The sequence below is a fragment of the Callorhinus ursinus genome, unplaced genomic scaffold (assembly GCF_003265705.2).
Source record: "Callorhinus ursinus isolate GAN/ISIS: 27379988/994484 unplaced genomic scaffold, GSC_fseal_2.0 scaffold3, whole genome shotgun sequence".
NCBI lineage: Eukaryota > Metazoa > Chordata > Mammalia > Carnivora > Otariidae > Callorhinus > Callorhinus ursinus.
The window spans coordinates 75,827,738-75,854,284 of NW_027397065.1; the positions used below are offsets into that span (position 1 = coordinate 75,827,738).

The 26,547-nt window shown below is 34.3% G+C and overlaps 1 protein-coding gene across 3 annotated transcripts in view; it reads left to right on the plus strand.

Annotated features, from left to right (window-relative positions):
• CDH12 (cadherin 12) overlaps positions 1-26,547 on the plus strand; it is a 370,554-nt gene that overhangs the window by 175,857 nt on the left and 168,150 nt on the right. For all 3 annotated transcript variants that reach the window (XM_025866676.2, XM_025866677.2, XM_073891067.1), the window contains exon 3: positions 7,314-7,608. In XM_025866676.2, coding sequence (XP_025722461.1) covers positions 7,314-7,608 — 295 coding nt within the window. The remainder of the gene's footprint in view (positions 1-7,313; positions 7,609-26,547) is intronic.

The following is a 26,547-nucleotide window of genomic DNA, read 5'->3' on the forward strand; positions in this document are numbered from 1 at the left end:
ATAATGTATAATTATTATTTAAAACTCATTTTTGAAAATTTATTTTGAATGTAGAATAAATCATACAAATCTATCTAGTACTCTGAAAAACAACCAGGTTTGAAATCATACATAAATTCACTTTTGTTTCAAATAGAGATTCCATTACTGAAAATTTGATAAGAATATTTTATTGTCAGGGAATGTTTTGTTACCTAAAACCTGGCTTTGTGAAAAATGTTTTACAGTTTTGGAAATGTAGGGATGAAATTATTTTAACCTTCTCCCATATTTTTTTCTCCCAAATCCAGGCACCACGCCAATGACCTCTCAAACTTCTCCAGGAGTACCTATTAATATGTTGTGACACTCTCAAATGATATAATGTAAACTGGGTGAGCTGAAGTTGTAAAATATGACAATCTAAAAGAAGAGTTAGGATACCCCTCATATGTAACCACACATGCAGTGTTCAAGGAGGAAAAGAAAAATGAAAGAGAACATCGGGTGAAAAGCATATTTTTTCTCTAACAGGATGTATAATATATCCTAGCACATCAGCTTTTGTTGCTCCCAAGCATTGCAAATAGTCTTTTTTCTCTTTGCTCTGCCTTGGCATACCTCGGGGGAGGTATGGGCCTTTTTCAAATGGATTTCTACTTCCTCAAATAGAAGGTGAAATACTTCCAGATGATAAATAGCTTTGGGTCTGTAAACCAGGCAGGGGAGTTCTCAATTCACTTTGTGCTGTTAAAGGGAATTCCCAACCTTGTCAAGAGGTATTCCTCCTGTTCAAATGGCAACAATCAAGCTAGGAAGAACAAATGAGTCCCCTCAGGGAGTAGAACAGAATAGAATGTCAAATATTCTTGGACCTTCAGTGGCGTCAGAGAGAAATTCTGCATTATAACATTATTCAGGCAGAGTTATAGATCATCTTTGGGTCCCGTCTTCTTTTGTCAATAAGCAATGCCTCCAACATAATCCAATGGCTTTGTAGCTAATACAATGGCCACCGTGATGTTTCTGAGAACAGAATAAGCATGAATGGGATATTAAGCAACTACCAAAAGGGAAATGCTGAGTATTTTATAAGTACACCAAGGAGAATATAGCAAAAGTAGTTTGTTTTGTACATAAGGAAATTATTTCAGACAAAGAAAGGTGCGTAAAATTTTCTCATACCAGTTTTAGCTAGTTTATCTGATGGATTTTTATGTAAATAAAAGCGTTATAACATTATTTCAAATCACATTCACTGACTGGTGAACCATCATATTAAACCATTCTGTGGGTTTTGTAATCATTCGAAAACTGATAATGAGTATTACAACTTACATGCCATTATTACACCCAAATTGGTTGAAGCATATCCTGTACAAGGAACCTTTCCCTTGCATTGAATGTGTTTATAGAGATGACAGGCAGAGATGGTATAACTCATGTTACAAGGATCTCTATATTAAGTAGGGCATACTTTTATGCTGCCACATTTGCTAATATGTATTTTGAGACTAAAAAGATAATCTAAGGCAGAACAGTAAAGACTTAAAACACATCTCAGGAAGTTTCCTGTTCCAGCAGACAACTTCAGAACGGAGGCCCAGTTCCCTGAAAAAAGATAATGATAGTTAAATAAGTAAATATTAAAATGCATGATCCTTCTAAACTTACAGAAATTAAAGACACAAAATCCAAAAGCAGGGTTTGAAAGTTGCTTCGATCTATGCTCAAAACATAGAGAAAGAACTAAAAAAGATATTTGAAGAGACAAGTGGGGAAAATTGAATAGGGGTTGGTTATTAGGTGATGATAGGTATTTTAAGTAATTTTCTTAATTTAGATAGTGACGTTATGATTACATAGGCAATGGGCCTTATTTTCATGAAGTTGATGCTTCAGTGTCAAGTAGTTAATAATTACAATGTTCACAACTTAAAAAGTCTATAAAAATAAAGCAAAACACTGTGAATGTTAATTGTTTAATCTAGATAGTGAGAATATAGGTTTTCATTGTATCATGAATTTTTCTGTTGTTTTGAAGTTCTATTTAAAATAGTCTTGGTAAAGGAAGATGGTGTAGTGCCCACACATTTTCATTCCTCTCCTTAGATCATCAGGGAACAAAAGTATGAATCCATAATCTTGATGAAAATGATGTGGAGGGCAGGTTTTAAAACAGTATGTGATATACCATAGTACCTTATGGGCACATGATTGGTAATTGGCAAGTACATTCACCAATCCAGTATTTGTTGAACACAAATTTTGGTTTTCAGGCAGAAACTAACTTTTCAAAATCAGAAATTTCTTCTTCCAACATAACTCATATGCTCCCCATGCCTAGTAACCACCCCCTATCCTGGCAAATAGCAAATGAAAATGAAATCACTGCTGGACACAGTGATATAGAAAGCATTTTCTATTTTATGTGTATTTTCAACCCAGAGAAAATAAGAACAAATCCCTTATTTTGTGCAGCAGTTTCTAAAATAGAATCAAGGAGATGCTAGTAAACACTTAACTTTAGACTAGCTTTCTCAAAACTTTTAAACACTGGAATTCAGACTTGCTTACGCTCTGAAGCTGGTCCTCAGGATCTTTTTAAAGCCTCCCTTGGCATCTCATTTTCAAGCTCTGTCTGAGATGACTTGGAAAACATCAGAAAATAACACCACTTCCACAAAACAACTGCTTGGACAGTGCAAATTTCTACATCCATCATTTATGGAACTATTTCTGGGAGAAATTTTAAATGTCAATACTAAAAGATGATGTTTTCGGAGTTGGCTATTTCAGTCAATACAATAAGCACCTACGCAGAAACAGCTTTTTTAAAAAATAATTGGAATAAGAAAAAAAAAATTCTTGTTTTAATTGTTATCAAGGAAAATAATCTTATCATTGTAGAATTATTAGCTTTGTGTAATATGTAGCTTAAAGCCCTGTGTAAAATGACATCACGTGATTTGTCACAGTGAACACAGCCCAAAGGTAAGGCAAGTCAGGAGAATCCTCCTTCTGAAACCCTCCATCCCTCTTTATGCAAAGAACACTAAGAAATAACTTCACGGTGTTAGCTAAGCCTGAATTCCATTGCCGAAAGATTTAAGAAATGAATTTCATCCACAGAGATCAATTCCTGGAATCATTGAAGTTTCAAATTTTTTGATTCATAAAAATTACGATGTTTTTGGTCTTGATAATTACCCTTTTAGGGAACTAAACAGGAGAACCCCCCCACACACACACATATTCGTCATACTGTTTATGAAAGGATAAGCAACGCCCATTAAATCCTTCAAACTTCCATGAGTGAATATAATGCACACATTAAAAAATAATTTTGGGGGTGCCTGGGTGGCTCAGTCGTTAAGCGTCTGCCTTCGGCTCAGGTCATGATCCCAGGGTCCAGGGATCGAGCCCCACATCAGGCTCCCTGCTCAGCAGGAAGCCTGCTTCTCCCTCTCCCACTCCCCCTGCTTGTGTTCCCTCTCTCGCTGTGTCTCTCTCTGTCAAATAAATAAATAAATAAAATCTTTAAAAAAATTAAAAATTATTTTGAAAAGGGGCGCCTGGCTGACTCAGTCGGTAGAGAATGTGACTCTCAGTCATTGGGTTGTGAGTTTGAGCCCCACACTGGGGATAGAGATTACTTTAAAAAATTTTTTTTGAAGAATTTCAAGTGATCATAAAAATTGATCATTGTATTTCATTATTTAAAATGTTGATTTTTTATATCATGTTATATGTATATATAGTGAGAGAATATTATAAATATAAAAAATACACATAATGTATTTTCATATGTATGGTCTTTCAGTTATATGTATTTTTCTTTATAGCAATTTATATATAAGTACTGAATATAACTGAAAGTGTACTGGAAGAATAAAAGAAGTTTTCTACAATACCCACATCAGGCCGTCATTTATTTAATATTAGAACTGTTGTGGGAAAACTACCTATACTTTAAGCTAGTCATTCATGTGCCAATTTAATCAACATTGGTTAACTAATTTTAAATATTGCCTGACAATGCAGGATATTGGAGGGGGTCTCCTGTGAGATATTGTCAAGTAATGAACTGCTCTAAAAATTCTAATCCTCTCACGAATTTTACATCAATCAACTTCATTTTCAGTTCAAAATTTTAACATATTCTCACATATTTCTTCTGAAGTTTCAATCTCTACAAAATTCAGCTTAAATTAGAAGGAAAAGGTAAAAGAATAAGGAGAAACAGCAACTGAATTTAATTTCGATCTTGGATAGAGCTGAAAACACATTTGCTTTTCTATTCTTATGTCAGTTTGAAAAGAAAACAGTTCTGATTTTAGCTAAATGAGGATTTTTTTTTTTTTTTGTAACTCTACTTGGATCACATTGTAAAAACCTTCTTAGAATTTTCACTCATTTCCCACAGTATTACCACATATTCTTTTGAGCCATTGGAAAAATGGATGCAGTTTATAAAGTCTTTGCTTTTGCATTGAGCTTTTGCCTGCCTCATATCTTTAGATAAATTTAAAAGAAAAGCAATACCCACTGTGTTGAATATCTTTAATAGTATGGTTGAAATACGTAATTTGAAATTCTTAAGTTCAAAGTACATTTATCTACAGCTTGATTTTACACTTGAAACTTCCTGTGCTTCATAAGAGTTTGTAAAAAAAAAAAAATGGGGAATCTTCCTCCTGTCATTTATAGCAATTTTCCTTAGACTTGAGTATAATATGTGGAAACTTTAAAGAAAAATCAAAATCCTGTGCCTCTTTTTGTTTTCTCACTCTTTTAATTATAACACTTACCCAGGTATCAATTCTTTGTTATGCTCTTATACAAATATACTTTCAGAGCAAATTTTGAAGTAAATACAAATTCACAAAATGAACACATTCATTTTAATAACATTAATTTGAAGGATGATGTTATTTTACTGAAGTTAAACCAGAATGTTGAATTTAAGAACAAAGATGTAGCCACTGTTGTTTGTTTGTGTGTGTGTGTGTGTGTGTTTTGATTTTACAATACTAACACACAGCCTATTTGCAAAAGGATATTTATTTGAACCCACATACAAAATGTGGGTTGAAATATTAAAAAAAATACAGAACACATTCTTACTGCAAGTTTTGCCAAGAATGTTGTGCTTATACGCAAATTTTGAAGCATAGCCCAAATGACTATGGACACTAAAAGCTTAACATTTTTTCTTTGGCTGGTTTGTTGAATGGAAGGAGCTTTTAAATGTAAAAATGTGGACCCCTGAAATCAGATGACCCTACCCAAATGAGTAGAAATAGGTTAAAACATTTTAGATCAGCATCTGAATAAAAAAATAGCATTTATAAGACTATATATGCTATATAATTTAGAGTGTGTACATTATTTATAAAATATGTATTTGTAAGAATATACATATTCTTAGAGAATTATAAATAATGTAATATTTATATTATATATATACATTACTGGATACTTCATGGATTTCGAAGACTATGGTCATCTTCTATTAATTCTTGGACCCCAGGGGCACCTGGGTGGCTCGGTCAGTTAAGTGTCTGCCTTCGGCTCAGGTCATGATCCTGGGGTCCTGGGATCAAGCCCTGCATTGGGCTCCTTGCTCAGCAGGTAGCCTGCTTCTCTCTCTCCCTCTGCTGCTCCCCCTGCTTGTTCTTTCTTTCTCTATCAAATAAATAAATAAAATCTTTAAAAAAATAATTCTCGGACTCCAGTTTGAAAAACAGTGACCTACAGTATCACAATAATAATTTATCTTCTGTTTGGTCCTCTCCCCTGTGTTATTTATGTATATCTTATTACATGCTATAATATAATGAATTATAAATGTGTTGAAAAAATTAGCAGAAGTTCAAAACTTTTCTATATTGCAAGATTTAAAATATATGGAATGAATTAGAGCAAGTCATTTGTCTGTGAATCTGAAAGGATAATTGGTGATTCTATTCAACATTTGGCTGAGTAATACTGAATAACTCATTGAAGGACGGTCTGTTAAAATGAAATACTCTACTACACATATCTGAAACCATCTGGTGTGCCAAAACTATCCTCTCCTTTCAAACAAAAAGGTTCAATGTTTTCTGAGTTCTTTTACCTTCTCTCTCACTGAATTCAGGTCACTGGTTTTTTTTATTCAGTATATTCAGGAAGGTTTCTGATTTGTCATTGAGGAGCTCATTTATGTTTATTACAACAATTACTTAATGTGAAACAAATGTACTTAAGATTAATGCATTTCGTTTTATGAAAATTTTATCCCCAAAAGTGTATAAAAGAAATAAATACAGATATTCAAATTAGTTTTATTTATGCATGCTCTTGTATTTGAGGACTGTACTTAGACAATCTCTGTAATACATTGAGAAATAAGATGGATTGACAGAAGGACAAATGGAAGGGTAGATATATGATCTATATATGAGATGAGTAAAATACAGTTGATCGTTGAATAACACGGGTTTAAACTTCATGGAGGTTAACCCTCACTTTTATGCATTGTTTTCATAAATACATAAACTTATGGTATCAATAAATACAGTACAATTACTGTAAATGTGTTTTCTCTTCTTTATGTTTACTTAATAACATTTTCTTTTATCTAGCTCACTGTATTGTAAGAATACAGTATATAAGGGGAGCCCGGGTTCTCTGGGTTAACGTCCAACTCTTGGTTTCGGCTGAGGTCATGATCTCAGGTCCTGGGACTGAGCCCTGCCTCGAGCTCCCCACTCAGCACAGAGTCAGCTTGGGATTCTCTCCCTCTCTCTGTCCCCTTCTGCCCCTCTCCTCTCTCATGCCCACTGTCTTTCTCTAATTTAAATAGATAAATAAAATCTTAAAAAAAAGAATACAAGATATGATACCTATAACTTACAAAATATGTGTTAATTGACCTATTGTTCATATTTTTGGTAAGGCTTCCAGTCAACAGCTATTTGTAGTTAAGTTTTGTTGGAGTTAAAAGTTATACACAGATTTTCAACTGCACAGGGGTCAACAACCCTAACCACTGCATTGTTCAAATCTCAACTGTCAATTAAAAGGTAAATGATAGGATCTCTGGGATTTATATGTATATATAAAGGTTTACTATGCATTTTTCTACTTCTTTGTGTCTTTAAAATGTTTATAATCAAAAAGTAAAAAAAGAAAAGAAAAGAAGAAGAAAGAAAAACAATGAGAAAGGAACCATAAGTTTTTCTTTAACTTTTCTGATAAAAAAATTATACTGCAAGAATTTTTAATATGGGACCATCCCTTTAATGGTGTTCTCTGTCTCTCTGTCTCTTTCTCTCTCCCCTTCAAAGCTCCATTCTGACTTAGATAAAGGAGAGGGCACTGTTAAATACACCCTCTCAGGAGATGGCGCTGGCTCTGTTTTCACCATTGATGAAACTACAGGGGACATTCACGCAATAAGGAGCCTGGATAGAGAAGAAAAACCTTTCTACACACTCCGTGCTCAGGCTGTGGACATAGAGACCAGGAAGCCCCTGGAGCCTGAATCGGAATTCATCATCAAAGTACAGGATATCAACGATAATGAGCCAAAGTTTTTGGATGGACCCTACATTGCTAGTGTCCCAGAAATGTCTCCTGTGGGTGAGTAGGCAAATCAAATTTTGTCAGGTGCTATGGGGCCTTTTCAACATTTATTTTTTGCAGGTTGATGTAAACATCTTATCTGTAAGCCAGATCATTCTTCCACTACAGAAGACACAATTACTTTCATTTTTATTTTATTTTTTTTGTCCTTTCTGCTCCATTTTAAATATACTAATAGATACATTCATGTCTAGGATATATAACATTTTTACTATTTTCCAGTCTTTGCATTTACCTGAACTCACAGAATTCCTTTGTAATTAAGTACAAAACTCAATTTGTACTAAAATTCACTGTCATTACAATTCCAGGTGCCTACATAGTGCTAAAGGTAACTACCATACCACAAATACCAGATAGTAATTCTTGGCTCAAAGTAAATCATCCAAAGCATGTATAACATACAAGTCTGGAAGTGGTCCAGCAAGGAGTGTGTTGCATCCTTTGTAGCTATAGATAGGGATTCCTGAAGGATGATATTGTTTTCTTCTTGATTACAAGTAACACATAGTAGTTATGCCATCAAACCAGGAAGCAAATATTATTGTGATCACATTATCAGAATAAATTTACAATTAGCAATAATATCACTCCCATTCTTAAAACTTAAATTTGATATAAATTCACACTTCAATATCAACCTAAATTTAAAAGTTCTATGATATGTATTTTGAAGTCAATGAATTAAAGATGATAGCTTTAATGATAATTTTAAATAACTTTTATTCTGAAGTCACCACTGCCAAAGCCTTATTCTACTTCAAAGTAACTTCTGGTGTCTAGCACATTTGTAAGATAAAGTTACCCATAACTCTGAGGTTACAACTTGAAACTCGTATTGTGAGCCATTGCTAATTTTCCTATCTGACATTCCTCAGAGAGCATCTGCTGACTCTACACCCATCCCAGACATGCATTAACTATACCGAGGGCAGAAGCAGGTTAGTGGCTTTAAGAGTTGTCGCATGGATTTACCCCAAATTCACTTGAAATTGTCTTTGTGACCTTACCAGGTATTCAGAGATCATATTCTCTCCATGACTTGACAAATCAGCTCAAAGTAGTTTACTTAGATTTTAAACATTAGTATACAGATACAGGGCTGCTAATCTGTTATTCAATTCTTCCTACATTTTTTGAGCTGCTTTTTTTACATGGTGCTGATTGCTAGAGATTTAGAAGTACAATGGGGAAGAAGTGTATCTTAAAAGTAGCCCCTGAAAATGGGGAGAGCTAGTTTTTTAATTGTGTCTTGATTTTACTGGGAGAGAAAAATGAAGGTACTGTTTTGAGAGAAAGTAAGGCTTTTAAGAAGACAGGGCTCTTTTGTAACCAAATGGTTTCATCCAGGGCTTACTTCATGTAAATTGGAATATTTACATGAATTTATGACCCTCGGTGACTATTACAGAAACAACATCCTTAAAGCAGACATACACATCCCTCTACATTATTAGAAAATTCTGTCTTATTAGATAAATAATCAGGCCTTTTGTTGTGCCAATTTGGATAAAAGGAAGGACTGCAGAGTCTGAACCCGTATATAAAGGAGTTCACAGCTAGCGCCTGAAGAGAGAAATAAATCTGGAAATTCAGGGTAGGTAAGTGAGGAAACAAAGTGAATCCAGCTTTTGCACTATTGGGGTGAGGCGTAATTCGCTGTAGTGTCTTGAGGTATCAGAAAGATCTAGGGAAGAATAAGTTCTTTAACTGTTTTGCCATATGATATTCCTGAAATTTCTCATCAGTTATTCAAGACACTCCACTAAATACTTAAACTGATTTTCAACACACCCTTCCTGCTTTTTTTTTTCTTAATAATAATGGAGTATTTCTTTTGAATGTGATACCACATTGCATGCTATGGGTTCACCCAGGTATTATTGGACTACATTTACATGACATCTTTTTTTCCAAATATATCCTAAAAAATATAAACGCCACTTATGAATTAAATATTAGAAATTAAATATCTACCACCTACTACTTTTGCCATTCCCCACAATCCTTCCTCTACACAGAACCAAGAACACAGGAGACCCAGTTCGGCTGTGGCATGTGTTATTTCTGGTTTTACATGACCAACCTAAATCTAACGAAAAACTACTGTGCATCCATCCAGGCATCGTATTTATGTTCCTAAGCTCCTCAGCTCCATTCCCAAGCATACCCTCCTTACGCTATGACAATGGTCCCTGCTGGCAATCGCTTAGTCCAACGATTATTCCTCTCTCTATCTTCTTTTCCCGTATCCCTTCTAAGCACTTCCTGCCTCTGTGTCATTTACTTTGGAATATCAAACTTACTTTTGGTGAAGACCAGATGGAGTTCACCATGTTGTATTAGACTATATAGCTCTGTCACAGCACATCTCGCTGTCAGTTTTATAGAGCTGTGTTTGAGTCTTCTTTAGCAAATAACTGTCCCTTCCCAATAATTGACAGTGTTATTATTGACAATGTTGGAGAAGAAGCAACCAGTTTACAAATACATGGAGTAAAATAGCTTACTTTGTAATACAAAAAAAAAAAAACAAGAAATATTGGGACATCAAAACAATTTCTTATCCAAATGTCAAGTTAGCAATAATAGATTGTGTGTCTGAAAATGTGATAAACGATTAAACATGGAACAGATGTTGAGCAAGGTGGGTAAAGATTTCAGAGGAAGATCAACATTTAAGACTTATCAGACTATGGAATATATTTTGTTCCAAAAAGTCGAAGAAAATCCTAGTGAATCTATGAATTGTTTAAGAGAAAGGTCACTTTGTTACTAACTTGTGCTGCATGCCAATATGCCATGGAAGTAATATTCACAGATAAAGTGCTTTTACTCTGACCCGAGGAAATTACTTAATGATCCAGATATTCCCCAACTTAGACTTTCTCCTTGGGGACAAATTTGGACATTATGAATGTGGTCTTAATTCTTTAAGATCACTACAGTAACAATGAATTACAATAACGATCTTCTTTAATACCGGCAGTTATGCATGGGTATGGCATGCAGTTTCAGTAACTTTTCCTAGAGAGCTGACAGGTGTAACATCTTTAAACCCTTATTCATACTTGTTTTATCTTCCTGTGCCTGAACTGAGCCAGTTTCTGGCAGCTGATTGGGTTATTCATAACTAGGTCTCTATGACACGTTTTATAAATGCCAATTGTGAATCATAATTTATGTAGTAAGATCTACCATTTCCGGAGCAACAGTTAGGGGCCAGGTGATCCACCTCAAGATTTGTATTCCCTGTTTTATTATTTAACCGCTGCAATAATTTAATGCAGTATTGTTTACTATCTGACCTTCATTTTTATATGAAAACTGAACTCTAATTCCAGAAAGTAGGTATGACTCCCAGTCTCTGTAGAACAAAGTTAATTGCAACCAGTTATACCCTTTAGTGGCTTCTAAAATGTCTTTGGGCCTTACATTTAACTTTCAATCTCAGATGAGCTGGTTAAGACCTTGAAATGCTTACTTTTATTTTATTTTATTTTATTTATTTTATTTTATTTTATTATAAACCTGAGGATGGGAAACCCTGTTTAAAATAAAATCTGAGGACTAGGTATCTCTTATTCACTGACTTAAAAGAAAAAAAAAAGTATAAGTGTAAATAAAATAAGACACACCTAAAGAGAATTACACTGCTGGCTATTAAAAAATTAATATGCACCCTCTTATTTTTTTTCCATGAACTCTATTTTGTTTATATGAAGTTTGGGGGAAAGTGCTAAGATGAAATTTTTGGTGGAGTTTTTTGAAGGTTTTGAAACAGAGAATATTTTCCACATGGCCATACTTAATTAGTCCAACTCCACGAAGGAAATAGTGAAAATGATGACTATACCTAACATTAACTTATTACACCATTATTATAATTTAGAAACTTATATGAATTTCCAAACTCCCTTGCTTTCATGGAAGTGCCATAGAGCACATAGGGAGACAGATCAAGAAATTGCAAAGCAGATACATTATCTTACCATATGAGATACCATGGCCACAGAGAACAACTTAACGTGGTATAGTAGGAACAGTCTCATTGGTCTCTTTCTGTGCCCTATAAGCAGAATTTTTGCGAGGAACCTGGAGACAGAATGTTAGCTGTTTTCTACAAATAAAGATATTCTCTATGTATAACCAAAATGAGATTATTAAAATCAGGAAATTAACATTAATCCGTTATTGGGATCTAAATTTTAGACCCCATTCATGCTTTATCAGTTGTTTCCATAATATCTTACTAAAACAATTTTCCAGGTCAAAATCACATGGTGCACTTAAATGTCATATCTCTTTAGTTTCCTTCAATCTGGAGCAATTCCTTACTTTTTCTTGATTTTGTGACAGGTTTGAGGATTCTTGGCCAGTGATTATTTAGAATGTCCTCATACTGGGTTTGCCTGATGTTTCCTCATGTACAACTTCAAGATATGCTTCTTTGTTAGGTACATCACAGACATGATGCTATAATCTTGTTGAATCTTCTCAGGTAGAACAGGGTTTTGATTTTTCCCAATAGTAATAATGCTAATTTGTATTACTTGACCAGCATTGTGTATTAGTTACCTGTTGCTGCCCAATACATTAGCCAAAACGTAGCAGTGTAACACAACAAACGTTTATTATCTTACAGGATCATGGATACCCAGGAGTGGCTTGGGTGGGTACCTTAGGCTCAAGGTCACCCAAAAGGTTGTATCCAAGCTGCTGGCTGGGCTATGGTCTGATCTAAAGTCTTAATTGGGAAGAGGTAGGGATTTGCTTCCAAGCTTACTCCTGTGGTGATTGGTAGACCTCAGTCTCTTGCATGTAGACCTTTCTATAGGGTTACCTCACAGCATGGCAGCCGCCTGGCCCCAGGAAGACCTATCTAAGGGATAGCTAGAGAGAAGAACATCTCTGATCAAAGCCACAGTCTGTATTTATAACCAATATTTAAAGTGACATCCTCTAATTTCTGCCATATTCCAACTGTTATAAGTAAGTCCAGTCCACATTCAGGAAATGAGATTATACAAGAGAATGGAACATAAGGTATCTAAGATCATTGAGGGCCTTCTACCACAGTTTACCCTCTGGACCCCAGTGATTCATGTTGCTCTGTCATGCAATATATACTCAACCCCTTATAGGACCCAAAATTCTTTTTCCCTCATTGCATGAGTCCAAAGTCCAGAAACTCATCATACAAATCAAGTGCAAAAGCAAATGAGATTCCTTAGGTTTATTTCCTCTTGATCTCCAGACTCGTGATGCTAAAGAAACTGGTTGCGGTTACCCCCACCCCAACACCTAACTCCGAGTGGTGAGGGAGGGATGAGAAAACTCCTGAAGACATTTCTGTTAAAAAAAAAAAAAAGAGGCAAAATGCACTAAATAAAAGAGTTACTGGTCCATCACATTCCTGAAATCTAGCTGGTAAATACTAACAGCCTTTGATTAGGTTCAAGGCTGAGAATATTTGCCCATGGCTCTCAGTTATACTGCCTGGGCTCTTGGTTCTACCTTCTGAGTTAGCCTTCATTTTTCTATGCAATGCAGCATGTACTTGCCTCTAAGCAGCACTCTTGGTTGGCTTCCTGCCAATAGAATTCAAAGGGTTCAAAGGCCTATTCTCACTGTACAATCTCCGACTCTCTTTCTTCAGTTCACACTTTTGATGTTTCTACATATAGAACTCTTTATTTTACCAGTACTATGGGTATCCCATGAATCTTTTGGGGTTCATTGAATTAGACAAAAAAAAAAATCCCTTCAAGATAAATCCTCTCTACCTTGGACCCTATGGAGGTGCCTGAATGACAAAGCCTTTCCATGAATTAGAACCCTTATTGTTTGCTAGAAAGGATCTTTGAGTCATACTTACCCATTTATCTCTTAAGAGAGAAATTTGTCTGACTAGACAGCAAGCAAATGGACTATCCTTGATCTTTCTAAGATCTTAATAAAAAATTTTACTGTCACCGCCATGGCTTTTTCTTTTGACCGTGCTTTCCCATGTGACCTGGATTTGATTTTGGCCTAGAAACCATTTCTTAATTTTAGCATCACTTGCCATCTGGAAACACTAGTAATCTTTAAAACCAGTGAGATCTGGATCCTTCTGTTCAAAAGTCCCTAGGTCCTTTTTCTACTGTTCAAATAAATGCAGGCAACAGTTTTGCTAAATTTTCTGCCACTGCATAACAGTGATCTTCTAGTTACCAGTAAGATATTCTCAGTTTCCTGCAAGTCCTCACATGCAGCACCTTCCAAGTCCAACATGCAGTGAAGAGGGTGTTCAATGCCTTTTGTCCTGACACCCCCCTCAAAGCCCACACTGCCTGACTGCAAAACCATTGCCACCTTCTACATGTTTGTTGTAGCAGCACCCCACTACCAGGTACGAAGTTGCTATTATCTACGACTGCCTAACAGATTACTACAGGATTTAGAGGCTTAAGACTGCGAGTATGTAATATCTCTTGATTTATCTGGGTCATGACTTTGGGCTCAGCTTAGCTGGGTGTCTCTGCATTAAAGTCTCTTGTGGATTTAGAGTCCAGCTGGCAATAAAAAATGTTGTTTCATCTGAAGATTCCCCTGTGTGGGGGGGTATACTTCCAAGCCCAGTCATGTGGTTGTTGTCTTGGAGTTGATGTCCTGTTACTTCTGCTATATTTTATTTGTTGGGATCAACTTGATAAGACCATTTTATTCTCCAGGGAAAGGAATTAGCCAAAGGTGTGAATATTGGAGAAGTCATAATTGAGATCCATCTTAAAGGTTGTCCACATTAGACAATGATTCCACTATAAAGCTAGTCTTTATCGCTTTGTAATTATTACATATTTTGTCAAAAGGTTTTTTTTTGTCAAAAGTTATTTTGAAATTAGGGTAATAACCTGGTCCTCATCACACGTTCAAATTATCCATCTATTAGTTAATGTCAGTTAAAGCCTAGCCTAGCTAGGTTTTGGGACTAAATTATTCTAGAAGATAAGCAAAGAGCAAGGGCTCTCTTTGATTCTTAAAGAACCTAATGTGTTTTTGGAAGCGATTATCTCTGGGTTGTATTTTCCATATGCATTAACAGTGTTTAAATCAGCAGTCCTTCATCTGACTTGAATTTCCTTCATAATTTGTTGAGCTGAGTCCAAATTTTGATATGAGAGGCTAAAGATGACCTAGGAAGTTGTTGATAAGGGCCATTTTTGCCAAAATATTTGTTTTTGAAATTTCTTTTCCACACACACACACACACACACACACACACACACACACACACACACACACATGCATATATAAAACAGACCTCTGTTGTAACATATTCAATTGCAGTATGTGGGTATTAAACTTAGGAGTCCAAATCCCTGCTCGACTATTTCCTAGGTGTGAGTATTTGCATAGGTTATCTATCCTCATTGTGCTTTGGTTTCATTACCTGCAAATGAGGAATGAAAATACCTAATTCCCAGAGTTACTGCAAGCAGTAAAAGAGAAAATTTATGTGTAACACTTACCACAATGCCTGGATAAATGCGATCAATAAATGGGGATGGATCCTATTAATAATTTGATGAATGTCCTCAGGAAACTGGTAAGAGAATGCCTAACTTGTAGAGGTCCTAGCTAATTACCTCCTCCTTTATTTTTCCATATAGTCCCTCCCTCTGAAACATGAGCTCAATATTGATGATTGCTTTTACTACAAGCTCTACCTAGTCTCTTTAAAAACCTAATAGTCTTTCTATCCCAATTTACATTTTCCTAGGTGTAGAGTACTCTCCCATATTAATTTGTGGTGACAAGCTGTTGGTTTGTAAGAAACACTAATTATCAGATTACACTTCCACTTTCCAATCTGCTGGGTGGCTTTAGCACATTTGATGAGATTGAGCTAGGCCTGGTGATCCGTCCGGCGTAGAAGTGAAGTGTCCACAGCACACAGCGTGGCAGAGCTATTTTCAGGGCCATAGGATGTTATGACTGTGTGTTCAGGGAGCATTTTATTCCTCCGTTTGAGTCCTATGTTTTTATTAGCAGTACAATTGCAAAGGTAATACTATTGACAGCTTGTGTGTGGCCTTGAGAGAAGTGTATGAATTGTTTTAGCAGCAGCACAGTGACTCCCTAAACATAAACCATGCTGCATTGATAGTTATTTTAGCAGCCACTGATCAGCAATAAATGTTAAAAATTAACAAGAAGTTCCTTTTTTTCCTAACCACCAAATGACTCTAAGCATTAAATATATGTTAGCAGGATTTGCTGCTTGGCCACTGAGTGGTTCAAAACATTAAACATATTTTTAAAGTATTACACTTTCCCCAGCCTCCAAGTGGTTGTAAACATTAAATATGTTTTATAAAAACTGCTTTGCCAGCTACTGGCAGGATAGCTATGAACATCATTTTTCTTTAAAGTTGCCTTCCAGCTGCAAGACTGTTTTCTTTTTTTCTTATTTGCTCTATTCTATTTATTTTTTTGTACACACAAGCCGGTAAGAGGGAACCTTGGCCCAATTGTCTCTTATGATAAGTGATCATGGGAGCACTGTTGTACCCATAAAAAACCATGCAAGCATTAGGAGTTCTCAGAGGTTCAATTGCTTGTGATGGGGATTCCACATAGATGTCAGCTACATTGCCCAAAATCATTTTCGTTTCTGCTTTCTATTGTGCAATCCATGGAGTTATGAAGATGGGTAGGATCTAAGCTTAGTATTTAGGAATATAAGTATAACCTCAAGCAGCCAGACGCAGATGGATTATGCCCATTGATCAAGGTGAAAATATCCCATTGAGAAAACAGGCTCCAAGACAGGCAAAATGGCAGGACTAGTAAGTGAATGAGATCTTTAACCCAAACATGAGGAAGGACTTGAAATCTCTGTCTGGAAATAGCTCAGTGTGACAACTGCATGCAATTCTGACAGTGGAGGGCATGTCCCTATATGAAAGTCTATCCAGGAATTAGTCCAGAAAATTTGTTTATTTGAACCACATTCACAATGAAAATGAAGTGTGGCACTTGAGTCAATTGAAAACATGAATCTTCTCTGTCACTCCAGGCACAGCAATTCATCATCAAGCCAAATAAATTACCCAGTAAAGCTTTTATTTCTACCAGGTCCAAGTGTTTTCCAAATCATATAAAATTGTCTTTTGCTAAATGTTTTATTCTAGGTATATGTTCATCAGATTTCAATATCTATGGAATACCCATTATGTACCAGGCACTTTTAGGTACTGAGATTGGAACAGTTACAAAAACAGACACAACTCCTGCCCTCAGAAAGTTTCATTCCAGAGATCTAGTGCAGGGGCAGGCAACTATGTTCCATTTCAGGGGAAAACAGTCACACTTCATCTACATATCATCTGTGCCTTTTCACACTATGGTGGCAGTGTTGACAAAAACCTGTATGACCAACAAAGACTAAAATATTTACTATCTGGTCCCTTATAGGAAGTTTGTTGAGCCATGAAATAGTGGATTCAGTATTGGAGGAAGTTAAGATAAGGTCAATATTTTAAATACATGTATGAGAAAGAGGAGTTTATCTCCTCAAGAAGAAACGAACGAGAGAAAGAAAGAAAGAAAGAAGAAAGAAAGAAAGAAAGAAAGAAAGAAAGAAAGAAAGAGAAAGAAAGAAGGAAGGAAGGGAAAGAAAGAAAGAGAAAGAAAGAAAGAAAAGAAAGAAAGAAAGAAAGAAAGAAAGAAAGAAAGAAAGAAAGAAAGAAAGAAAGAAAGAAAGAAAGAAAGAAAGAAAAAGAAAGGCGCCTGGGTGGCTCAGTTGGTTAAGCGACTGCCTTCGGCTCAGGTCATGATCCTGGAGTCCCGGGATCGAGTCCCGCATCGGGCTCCCTGCTCGGCAAGGAGTCTGCTTCTCCCTCTGAACCTCCCCCCTCTCATGTGCTCTCTCTCTCATTCTTTCTCTCAAATAAATAAATAAAATCTTAAAAAAAAAGAAAGAAAGAAGAAAGAAAGAAAGAAAGAAAGAGAAAAAAAGAAAGGAAGAAAGGTAGATATGGTATGGCCAGAGGTAAAATGAGGAGTGGAAGCAAGTCCCACACTAACTTAGGCTCCCATTTAGTTTGTGCTGAAAGGAATGGTTTGACTTGATTATAAATGCTTAAGCATTGTCTTAAGTATGAAAGGTTCATGATATTGTTTTTTTTATTTCCCTGCAAAAATAATTCTTTCAATTATGTAACCATATATATATATATATATATATTTTTTTTTTAATTAGAAAAATTTAAAGCTGAAACTAAGAAGGTAGAAAAAGAATAACCTCTAGATTGGGTGGAAACATTCCTTATTTGATTTCTTGGAATTCATTAAGTTCTTTGCCTCACTGGGATATAAGCAGTAAAAGAAAAACTCAAAATTACTGGAAGCAAATTTAAACCCAACAACCAGTCTTAATGATTGCTACCCAGTAAGTATTACAGGAGACTTTCTCAGAAAGTTAGGTTCAGATGACTTTATCAAGTTTGGCACTATTTTCAATTCTGACCAAGAAACTGAAACTTGAAAAAAAAATCAGCAGCTACAATTTTATAAATAATTAACAAAAATGAATATCAAAATACGGTACAATTTGTTTAATTGGCAACAGTACTAGAAGAAAAAGAAACATGTCAATTGAACTGTCATCTATGCTAATTTTGCCTCTGAGAAAAACATTGTAATGGGATAATTTCATGAAATGCTTTGATGGCAAGAAAGTGCCAAAATATGATTAGATCCTGCACAATTCAAATTAGACAAGATAGCAATTGGTGGTAGCCTGAATATGGAGAGGTTTTGTTTCACGCCTTTTTCTTCTCTTTTTCCATGTGTTTAATCAAGGATATTTTGTTTGACAGTGAAATGATTTATACTAAAAACATTGTTATCACAAGAATTTAGTAGAAACTTCACTATAAAAGGAGAAAACACACTTCCATGTTCCCAAATCTCTTAAAAAATATAATTACCATCTGAAAGAATTTGTCATCTTCAAAGACGTAATTTTTTTAAAGATTTATTTGTTTATTTTGAGAGAGTGAGAATGAGAGAGAGAGAGAGTACATGAGAGGGGGGAGGGTTAGAGGGAGAAGCAGGCTCCTCGCTGAGCAGGGAGCCCGATGTGGGACTCGATCCCGGGACTCCAGGATCACGACCTGAGCTGAAGGCAGTCGCTTAACTGACTGAGCCACCCAGGCGCCCAAAGACGTAATTTTTTTTGTGTGTGTAACTAATGCTAAGTACCTATTTAGCTAAAGGCCATAATTAGAAGCAACTCACCCTTATGATTATGTTTATATTTCTATTGTCGAATATATTCACTTGGTATTTAAACCGGGTTGTCTTTTATTATTTTTATTTCTACTCAGTCAAAATGGATATTCTATTTTAAATGGTCATGTAAATTTTACTACCTATATGTCTTATTCCTAGTTCTTTAAAAAAATAATCTGGTATATACCTAAACTAACATAGAGTTCTAAAAATCATAAATACACATGGGATTATGAAGAATTCATTTTCTGGTAGTTCTTAGCTTTGCACAAAAGGTTGCTTAAATACAATGTGTAAAAATTCTCTTTTGTATTTTTCAAATATGATTTATGTGTCACCTGAACCATAACAGATCCTTATTCCATATCACCAAGAACACTGTCTTCCTATGTTAATTCCTAAAAACGGAAGCAGGTTTAGAGTTTCTAAATGTGGGAGAGCAATTAGAGTTAAATAGTATTGAGTCTTTTCTTATAATAATAAGATTATTTTATTTGTTAAATACCAGGAGGAGGAAGACTTTTAAAGATTATTCTTTGGGTGCATATAATTACTTCTCATCAGAGTGGCTTATGGAAAGTATCTTATAAAGCACTAGTACAGCTGAAAATATTGAGGTTAAAAGAGTGATTGTTGAACACTTGTGATAAATAATTGTCCTAATTCTAGAAAGGCAGAATATTACAGGGAAAACAAAATAGACTTTGTAATACCAAAGATCTGGATTCAAACTTTGATGAAGTATGAGGGAATATTTAGAAAAGAGTCTCCTTTTTGTAAAGCTTAGATGGAAAGTACTGTTTGCCACTAAAATTATTTTTATAAGGATTGAGAGAGATACAATTTGTAAAAAACAACAAGCACAAAACTAAACCTTAGAAGGGTTTCAATAAATTCTAATCATTCCCTCCTCCCTTCCCTCAGCAGCTTTTTCTATGGGGTTTTAGATTTGGGGAAGGTAAGAGTCTGACTACTTTTCTTTCTTTATCCTTGTGATTATTCCTAGTGAATCAAGTAAGAAGGACATTTCTAGAAACATCTCCTTCCATGAATACATATATATTTTTTATTAAATACCATTCATTCAAAATATTTGAATAGAGTCTCAGAACATAGGTAATACTATATGACAGGTATAAAATATCAGGAAATACTACACAAAAATAAGTCTATTGGATGTTAAAAGTAATGTCTTATAGTTCAAATTCATAAAAATGGACTGCATAAATACATTTCAAAACTATGAACCAATGCAATCTAATTTTCATTTATAGAACATTACACACAAACTTGCATGATAACATCTTAATCAGATTTACATGGAACATTTATGAAGAAGGACTATGTATTCTAGGCTCTAAAACTATATAAATTCCGTAAGATTAAAATCTGAGATGAAGCAATGGTCTCTACATTGTTTGGGATATTGTTTAAATGAATGTGTACCTTTGTGAAACTCAATAAATTGAACATTTAAGGTCTATGCATTGTACTGTATATAAATTCTAACAAATAACAGGTAAGTAGGTAGGTAGATGGATGGATAGATAGAAAAGTAAATAAAAAATAAGAAAGTCAATCAATCAACACATCAGTAAATAATGTATAAAAATACTGTGTAAGGGATGGGGTGGCTGGGTGATAGACATTGGGGAGGGTATGTGCTATGGTGAGTGCTGTGAATTGTGCAAGACTGTTGAATCACAGATCTGTACTTCTGAAACAAATAACGCAACATATTTTAAGAAAAAAGAAAAAGAAGAAGATAACAGGAGAGGAAGAAAAGGGGAGTATGTCAGAGGGGGAGACGAACCATGAGAGATGATGGACTCTGAAAAACAAACTGAGGGTTCTAGAGGGGAGGGGGGAGGGGGATGGGTTAGCCTGGTGATGGGTATTGAGGAGGGCACGTTCTGCATGGAGCACTGGGTGTTATGAACAAACAATGAATCATGGAATACTGCACCAAAAACTAATGATGTAATATATGGTGATTAACATAACAATAAAAAAATTTAAAAAAAAAGAAAAAAAATACTGTGTAAAAAAAGTTAAGCCCTGTAAAGGTGAGTAACCCATATCTTTTATTGGCAAAAATGCAAATGTTACTTTTTGTTTGAATCCAAAAATAACCCCCAAATCAGAAGTAGAAGTAATGGAATTTGGTTCATACTATAAGATTTGGTCAGGGAATTTATTACAGGTGATCTTCCTTCCTATTCACAGAAAATGTTTGTGTTAAGTCTTTGCTTTTAGAAGAAAGCATTCAATTTAGCTCTATAAATTATGAGTTCCAAAATAAGTGCTTTTAAGCATTAGAGATTAGTAAGAAGAACAGAGCCTGAACATTGCGGCAAACATAAAGGATGGAGATGCCCCTATTTTCAGAAGACTTGTAGAATGATCACTAAAAGGAAAAATCACATAAACACAGTTTTTTCTCTGCAATTATTTTAAGTGTCTTCTAAATTTTGCACAGTAAACTATTTATTGTCATCTAATATTGTTCAATATTCCTTCTTTGTGGGTTTATTTTGTTTTATATTATTTCTGTTGGTTCTGGTTTATTTTGTCTTACTCTATTGTATTCTATGAGAATATTGTAAGATTAGATTGAAGATACAAAATATTTGAAATTGCTTCTACTTGGTCACCACATGAATGGGGCTACCTTACACAGTGTTCAAGTCTTGAGATTAGCTTGTTCACACAAACTCAGGTTGTGAGATACAAGATAGCACTGGTTTACATCTGGTTCATCTTACTCTGACAGTGTAGGCTTTGGTGATATTAATCTTCTGGAGAACTCTTGTTAAACTTTATAACATGTTATAGTTGGGCTTTTGTTTCTTGTTCATTCACTCTGAGGCTTTCAAATAAATCTTTATATTTGTAGGGAGAAAAAATTTGCTGCTGGAAACAGTATCTGTATCTCTCTGGATTCCTTTTTCTTTTCAAATTTGGCCTCATAACTTATTAAAATTATATAAACTCTCAATGTTTTTAAAAAGGTGTTTAAAAATGTAACATAACTAGCATTTTTTTTTCCATGGGAGATATAGTCCAAGTAACATTCCTGCATTGCTGGAGATTGAAATCTTTGCTTATTCGTATATGCAGTACATTTTATATATTCGACCATTTGTCTTTTTGTAATTACTTTTATTTTAGAACTCATTTTTGGAACCTCTATTGTATGGGAAAAGAGATTGGCATTTGATTAAGACAATACGAATTTCCACCTGAACGGCCATAGGCAAGTGATTTGACATTGGCAAGCATCTGTTTTCTCTTTTTGACATTGTAAAATGGACATGCATAACTCTGCTCTATATGGATTAAAGAAATTAATGTGTAAAAATCTAACATAATACCTGAAAATAATAGGACCAGAATATTTAACTCCCTCAGCCTTCCTATCTGCCACAAAACTTCTTGGATGTGAATATCCCAAGGGAAGACATGATATAACCCCTGTACTCAATAACATGGATTTCATGGTTGTGTTCTGGGGCAAGTACTTCTTCCAAACAAATCAGACCGTATCACTCATATAACTTTCTTCTGTATATTATAAATTCCTAATATTCTCCTGTTTGCAGGAGAATCGAGGATAAATTATTTGCTCACAATCATAACCAAATAGTACCTAGAGAATAAAAGCCACTAAAATAAGCCAAGCATCAGTTCAATTAATAACTGATCTCTCCTTCTTTCAGAAAAACATCAGTTGTTACTCCAGTAGTAAAATCTCTCATTTTACAATACTAAAGCAGATGCTCTGACAGTTACAAGCAACATACAGAGTTTTAGACTGCAGTCTCACTTCTGAGTTTTAGCTTGTGGGCTTAATTTTTTTAAAATCATTTAATTTACTAATAAAGTTACTAACTTGGTAACTGTGAAGCCATGTATTTTTCTCCCCAATGTGGTAAGGCAGAATGAGCTAGGAATAGGTTGTCTTCATTTTTGAATAATGATTCAGCATTAATTTAGATATACAAAACGTACACATACACACACTACTCTGAGGGGAGGGAGGTGGGGAAACAAAGTAAACATGCTCAGAAACACAGAAGAAATATGTAACGTCTAATTTTAACTTTAAGAACAGGAGGGAGAGGAGTGTCAATCATCTAAAAAATATTCTAAGTGTTTTTGTTTAGGCAACCTATGTAGTTAAATAAGTATTTTGTTGCCAGTCAATATGCTAGAATCATAATTACAGCAATGAAAATAATTATTTTCATTGAGTTATAAAAAATATCTGTGTGCTCAACAGCATTATCTGTCCATTCCTGTTAAACAATATGCTGTTGAAAGGAGGACAGAGGTAGACCTTATTTTACATTTTAGAAATTTTTTCTTATCTCTGTCAACCTATGTGATGAGTGTTATACCATTCCAACGTTATTAATTCATTTGTGATTGCTCTCTAATTGCTTATTATTTTTTCTATAGCTCTAATGTGAGAAATATCATATTGTGACTTTTACAAAGTCTCTTAAAATTTCTGTAATGCCTAATTTTTAGTATTAAATTTAATAATGTGAGACTATTCATACAGATATCAAACCTTATGTATTCATACATATTCCAAACCATAAGAGCGTTAATAGAAAATATTAAATATTATATAAAACTTAAATAATTTTATTATATAATTATTATTTATTAAATTATTCATTTAAATTATATATAATTATATATATATAGCATTTAAAAATTTAGACTCTGTCCAGTCCTTACCTCATTACATATACATAAACATATATATAACGATAAATAATATAAATAATATAATGCTTTTTAAAAGCATCATGATACTATAATAGAATAGCTCTGAACTGAAGCAGCTTTACCACCACTCGCCTAAAAGGTACAGCACCACAATTTTTTTCCACTTTCACATTACACATAACCAAAATTGTAAATTGGAAGACCTAGACACTCCTTTCTGTGATTCCTCCATTATCTCTTCCCACCAGTTCATCTCCAACAGGGATAAACCCGTCCACTCCCAAAGGTTTTCTAACCTTAACTGAGGTAACCTACGGTTGGTTGTACTGCAATAGAGCCTTACCTTCGTTTACATGATTAATGTAATGCAAGGAAGTGCTTTCTTTCATTATCAAGGATATCTGCTTCAAAGGGATTTTTCTTTTACCACAGAGTAATAACTGGAATGTTTTTCTGCTTATTTTTATTTTGCATATAAATACATATTTATTATTTCAGTTTCATCAAGTAAAGTAGAATTAGAAAGGGAAATTATGAAGTAATTTCAGAAAGAAGGTAGTAGACTATGTTTATATACTTTAACACTCTTTAAAATATTTGTGGCAAAAAATAAAATAAAATAAAATAAAATATTTGTGGCTATGTCAAAATCTAATGATATTTCTTTTATCATATAACAATGTTATTTTTGTGAATGACAATGCATTCTAATATATTTAGAAATGAAATTTTACTTTTTAATTAAAAAAATGTCACTGATTCGATATTAGCACAGCCTTACCTGCATGTTTTAAATTAATATTTGCCTGATACATCTTTATCTTGTTACTTTCATTGCATTTGAAGTTTAGTTTCATGTAGATAGCATACTATTGGCTTTGTGTTTTTGTTTGTTTGCATCCACTCTGTCGACCTCTATCTTTTAGTTGGTTTATTTAGACCATTTACATTTAACTTAGCTATTGATATGTTGTGACTTAAGTCTGCCATTTATTATTTGCTTTCTGTTTAGGTTTACTAAATTTCTCTTTCCCCTTTTCCTCTTTTTTTTTTTTTTTGCCTTCCTATAGGGTATGTAAATACTTTAGGATACCATCTTTATTTTAATGTTTTTAAGTATATGATTTTATTTAGTTTTCTTAGTTGTTTAGCTAAAACAATATACATGTGTAAATTATCACAGTCTGCCACTATTGATGCTGTAACATTTTGAGTGCAATGTAGGAAATTTAATACCATGTAGGTCCATTTACCCTTTCAACTTTATTTTTTTAAAGATTTTTATTTATTTATGAGAGAGAGAGAAGACAGAGAGAGCAGGTGAGGGAAGGAGCAGAGGGAGAGGGACAAGCAGACTCCAAGCTGAGTCTGAAGATTTTAGTGGGGCCATCCAAGGATCCTGAGATCACGACCAGAGCCGAAACCAAGAGTTGGATGCTTAACCGACTGAGCCACCCAGGCGCCCCATACCCTTTCTACTTCTAAAATACAATTATCTTAAATATTTTCTCAACATTCATTGAGGACCTCACCAGATAATGTAATCATTTTCACTACAACTATTAAATATGATTTAATAAATTCGTAAGAAGTATGATATCATGTTTAACCCTATTTTTACTTTATTTTATTTACTTTATTTATCCTGTCTAAATGAGATGGATTTTTTTGAAGTTCCGAACCTCCTCCTTTCATCGTTCTTTTTCTGTTTAGAGAACATCCATTAAGCATTCTTTAAGAGTAGAACAGATTCTTTTAGTTTTTCTTCAATTTACAATTTCTTTGCTTCCCTTTTACCTCTGAAGGATATGAATATTGGATATAGAATTCATAGTTCATAGTTCTTTCTCTGCTGTACTTCAAAAATCTTGTCCACTTCTTCTGCCCTTTATGGTTTCAGATGAGAAATCCGTTGTCATTTAAATTATTGTTCTCCTATAAGAAATGTGCCATTTTTCTTTGTCTGCTGTCAAGATTTTGATTTGCTCTTCAATTTCAGAAATTTAATTATTATCAGTCTTGGCATAGATTCTTTAGGTTTATCCTATTTGGATTTACTCAGTTTCTTGAATATTTATTTTTATATCTTCCTTCAAATTTGGAAAGTTTTCAGTCATTATTTTTTTAATGCTTCTTCAGTCCATATTCTGTCTCCTCTCTTCTGGAACTATGATAGTGACTATAAGCTCTTTTGTTATTGTTCTACAGGTACCTGAGATTCTTTTTTTCTTCCAGTCAATTTTCTGTTTGTTGTTCAGGCCAAATATGTTATATTTGTATGTCTTCAAGTTCATTGATTCTGTCCTCTATCTCTACTTTACTGTTGTGCCCATCTACTGAATGTATCATTTCTATTAGTGCAAATTTTGTTCCATAACTTCCCTTAATCATTGCTGGAATTTTTTTTGTATTATGTTATGTTAATCACCATACATTACATCATTAGTTTTTGATGTAGTGTTCCATGACTCGTTGTTTGCGTATAACACCCAGTGCTCCATTCAATACGTGCCCTCTTTAATACCCATATTTTTTTCAAAAGAATGAAAAATAGCAAATTTTAATATTTTTATTATGTCTGCTTTAAAATGCTTGTCAGATGAATCCAATCTCTGATTCATCTTGATGTTGATAATCCGTTGATTGTCTTTTCTCATTTAAGTTGTGAAATTCTTGGTTCTTTGTGTAACAAGTGTTTTTTTTATTATGTACTAGATATTTTTGATATTATGTTATGAACTCTAGATTCTATTTAATCTTTTTTTCTTTTTTTTAAGTAAACTTTACCAGCAATATGGGGCTTGAACTCAGGACCCCAACATCAAGAGTTGCAGGCCCTACTAACTCAGCCAGCCAGGCACCCCTCTATTTACTCCTTTTTAAAAAGCATTTTAAAAAATATTTCTGTTGATG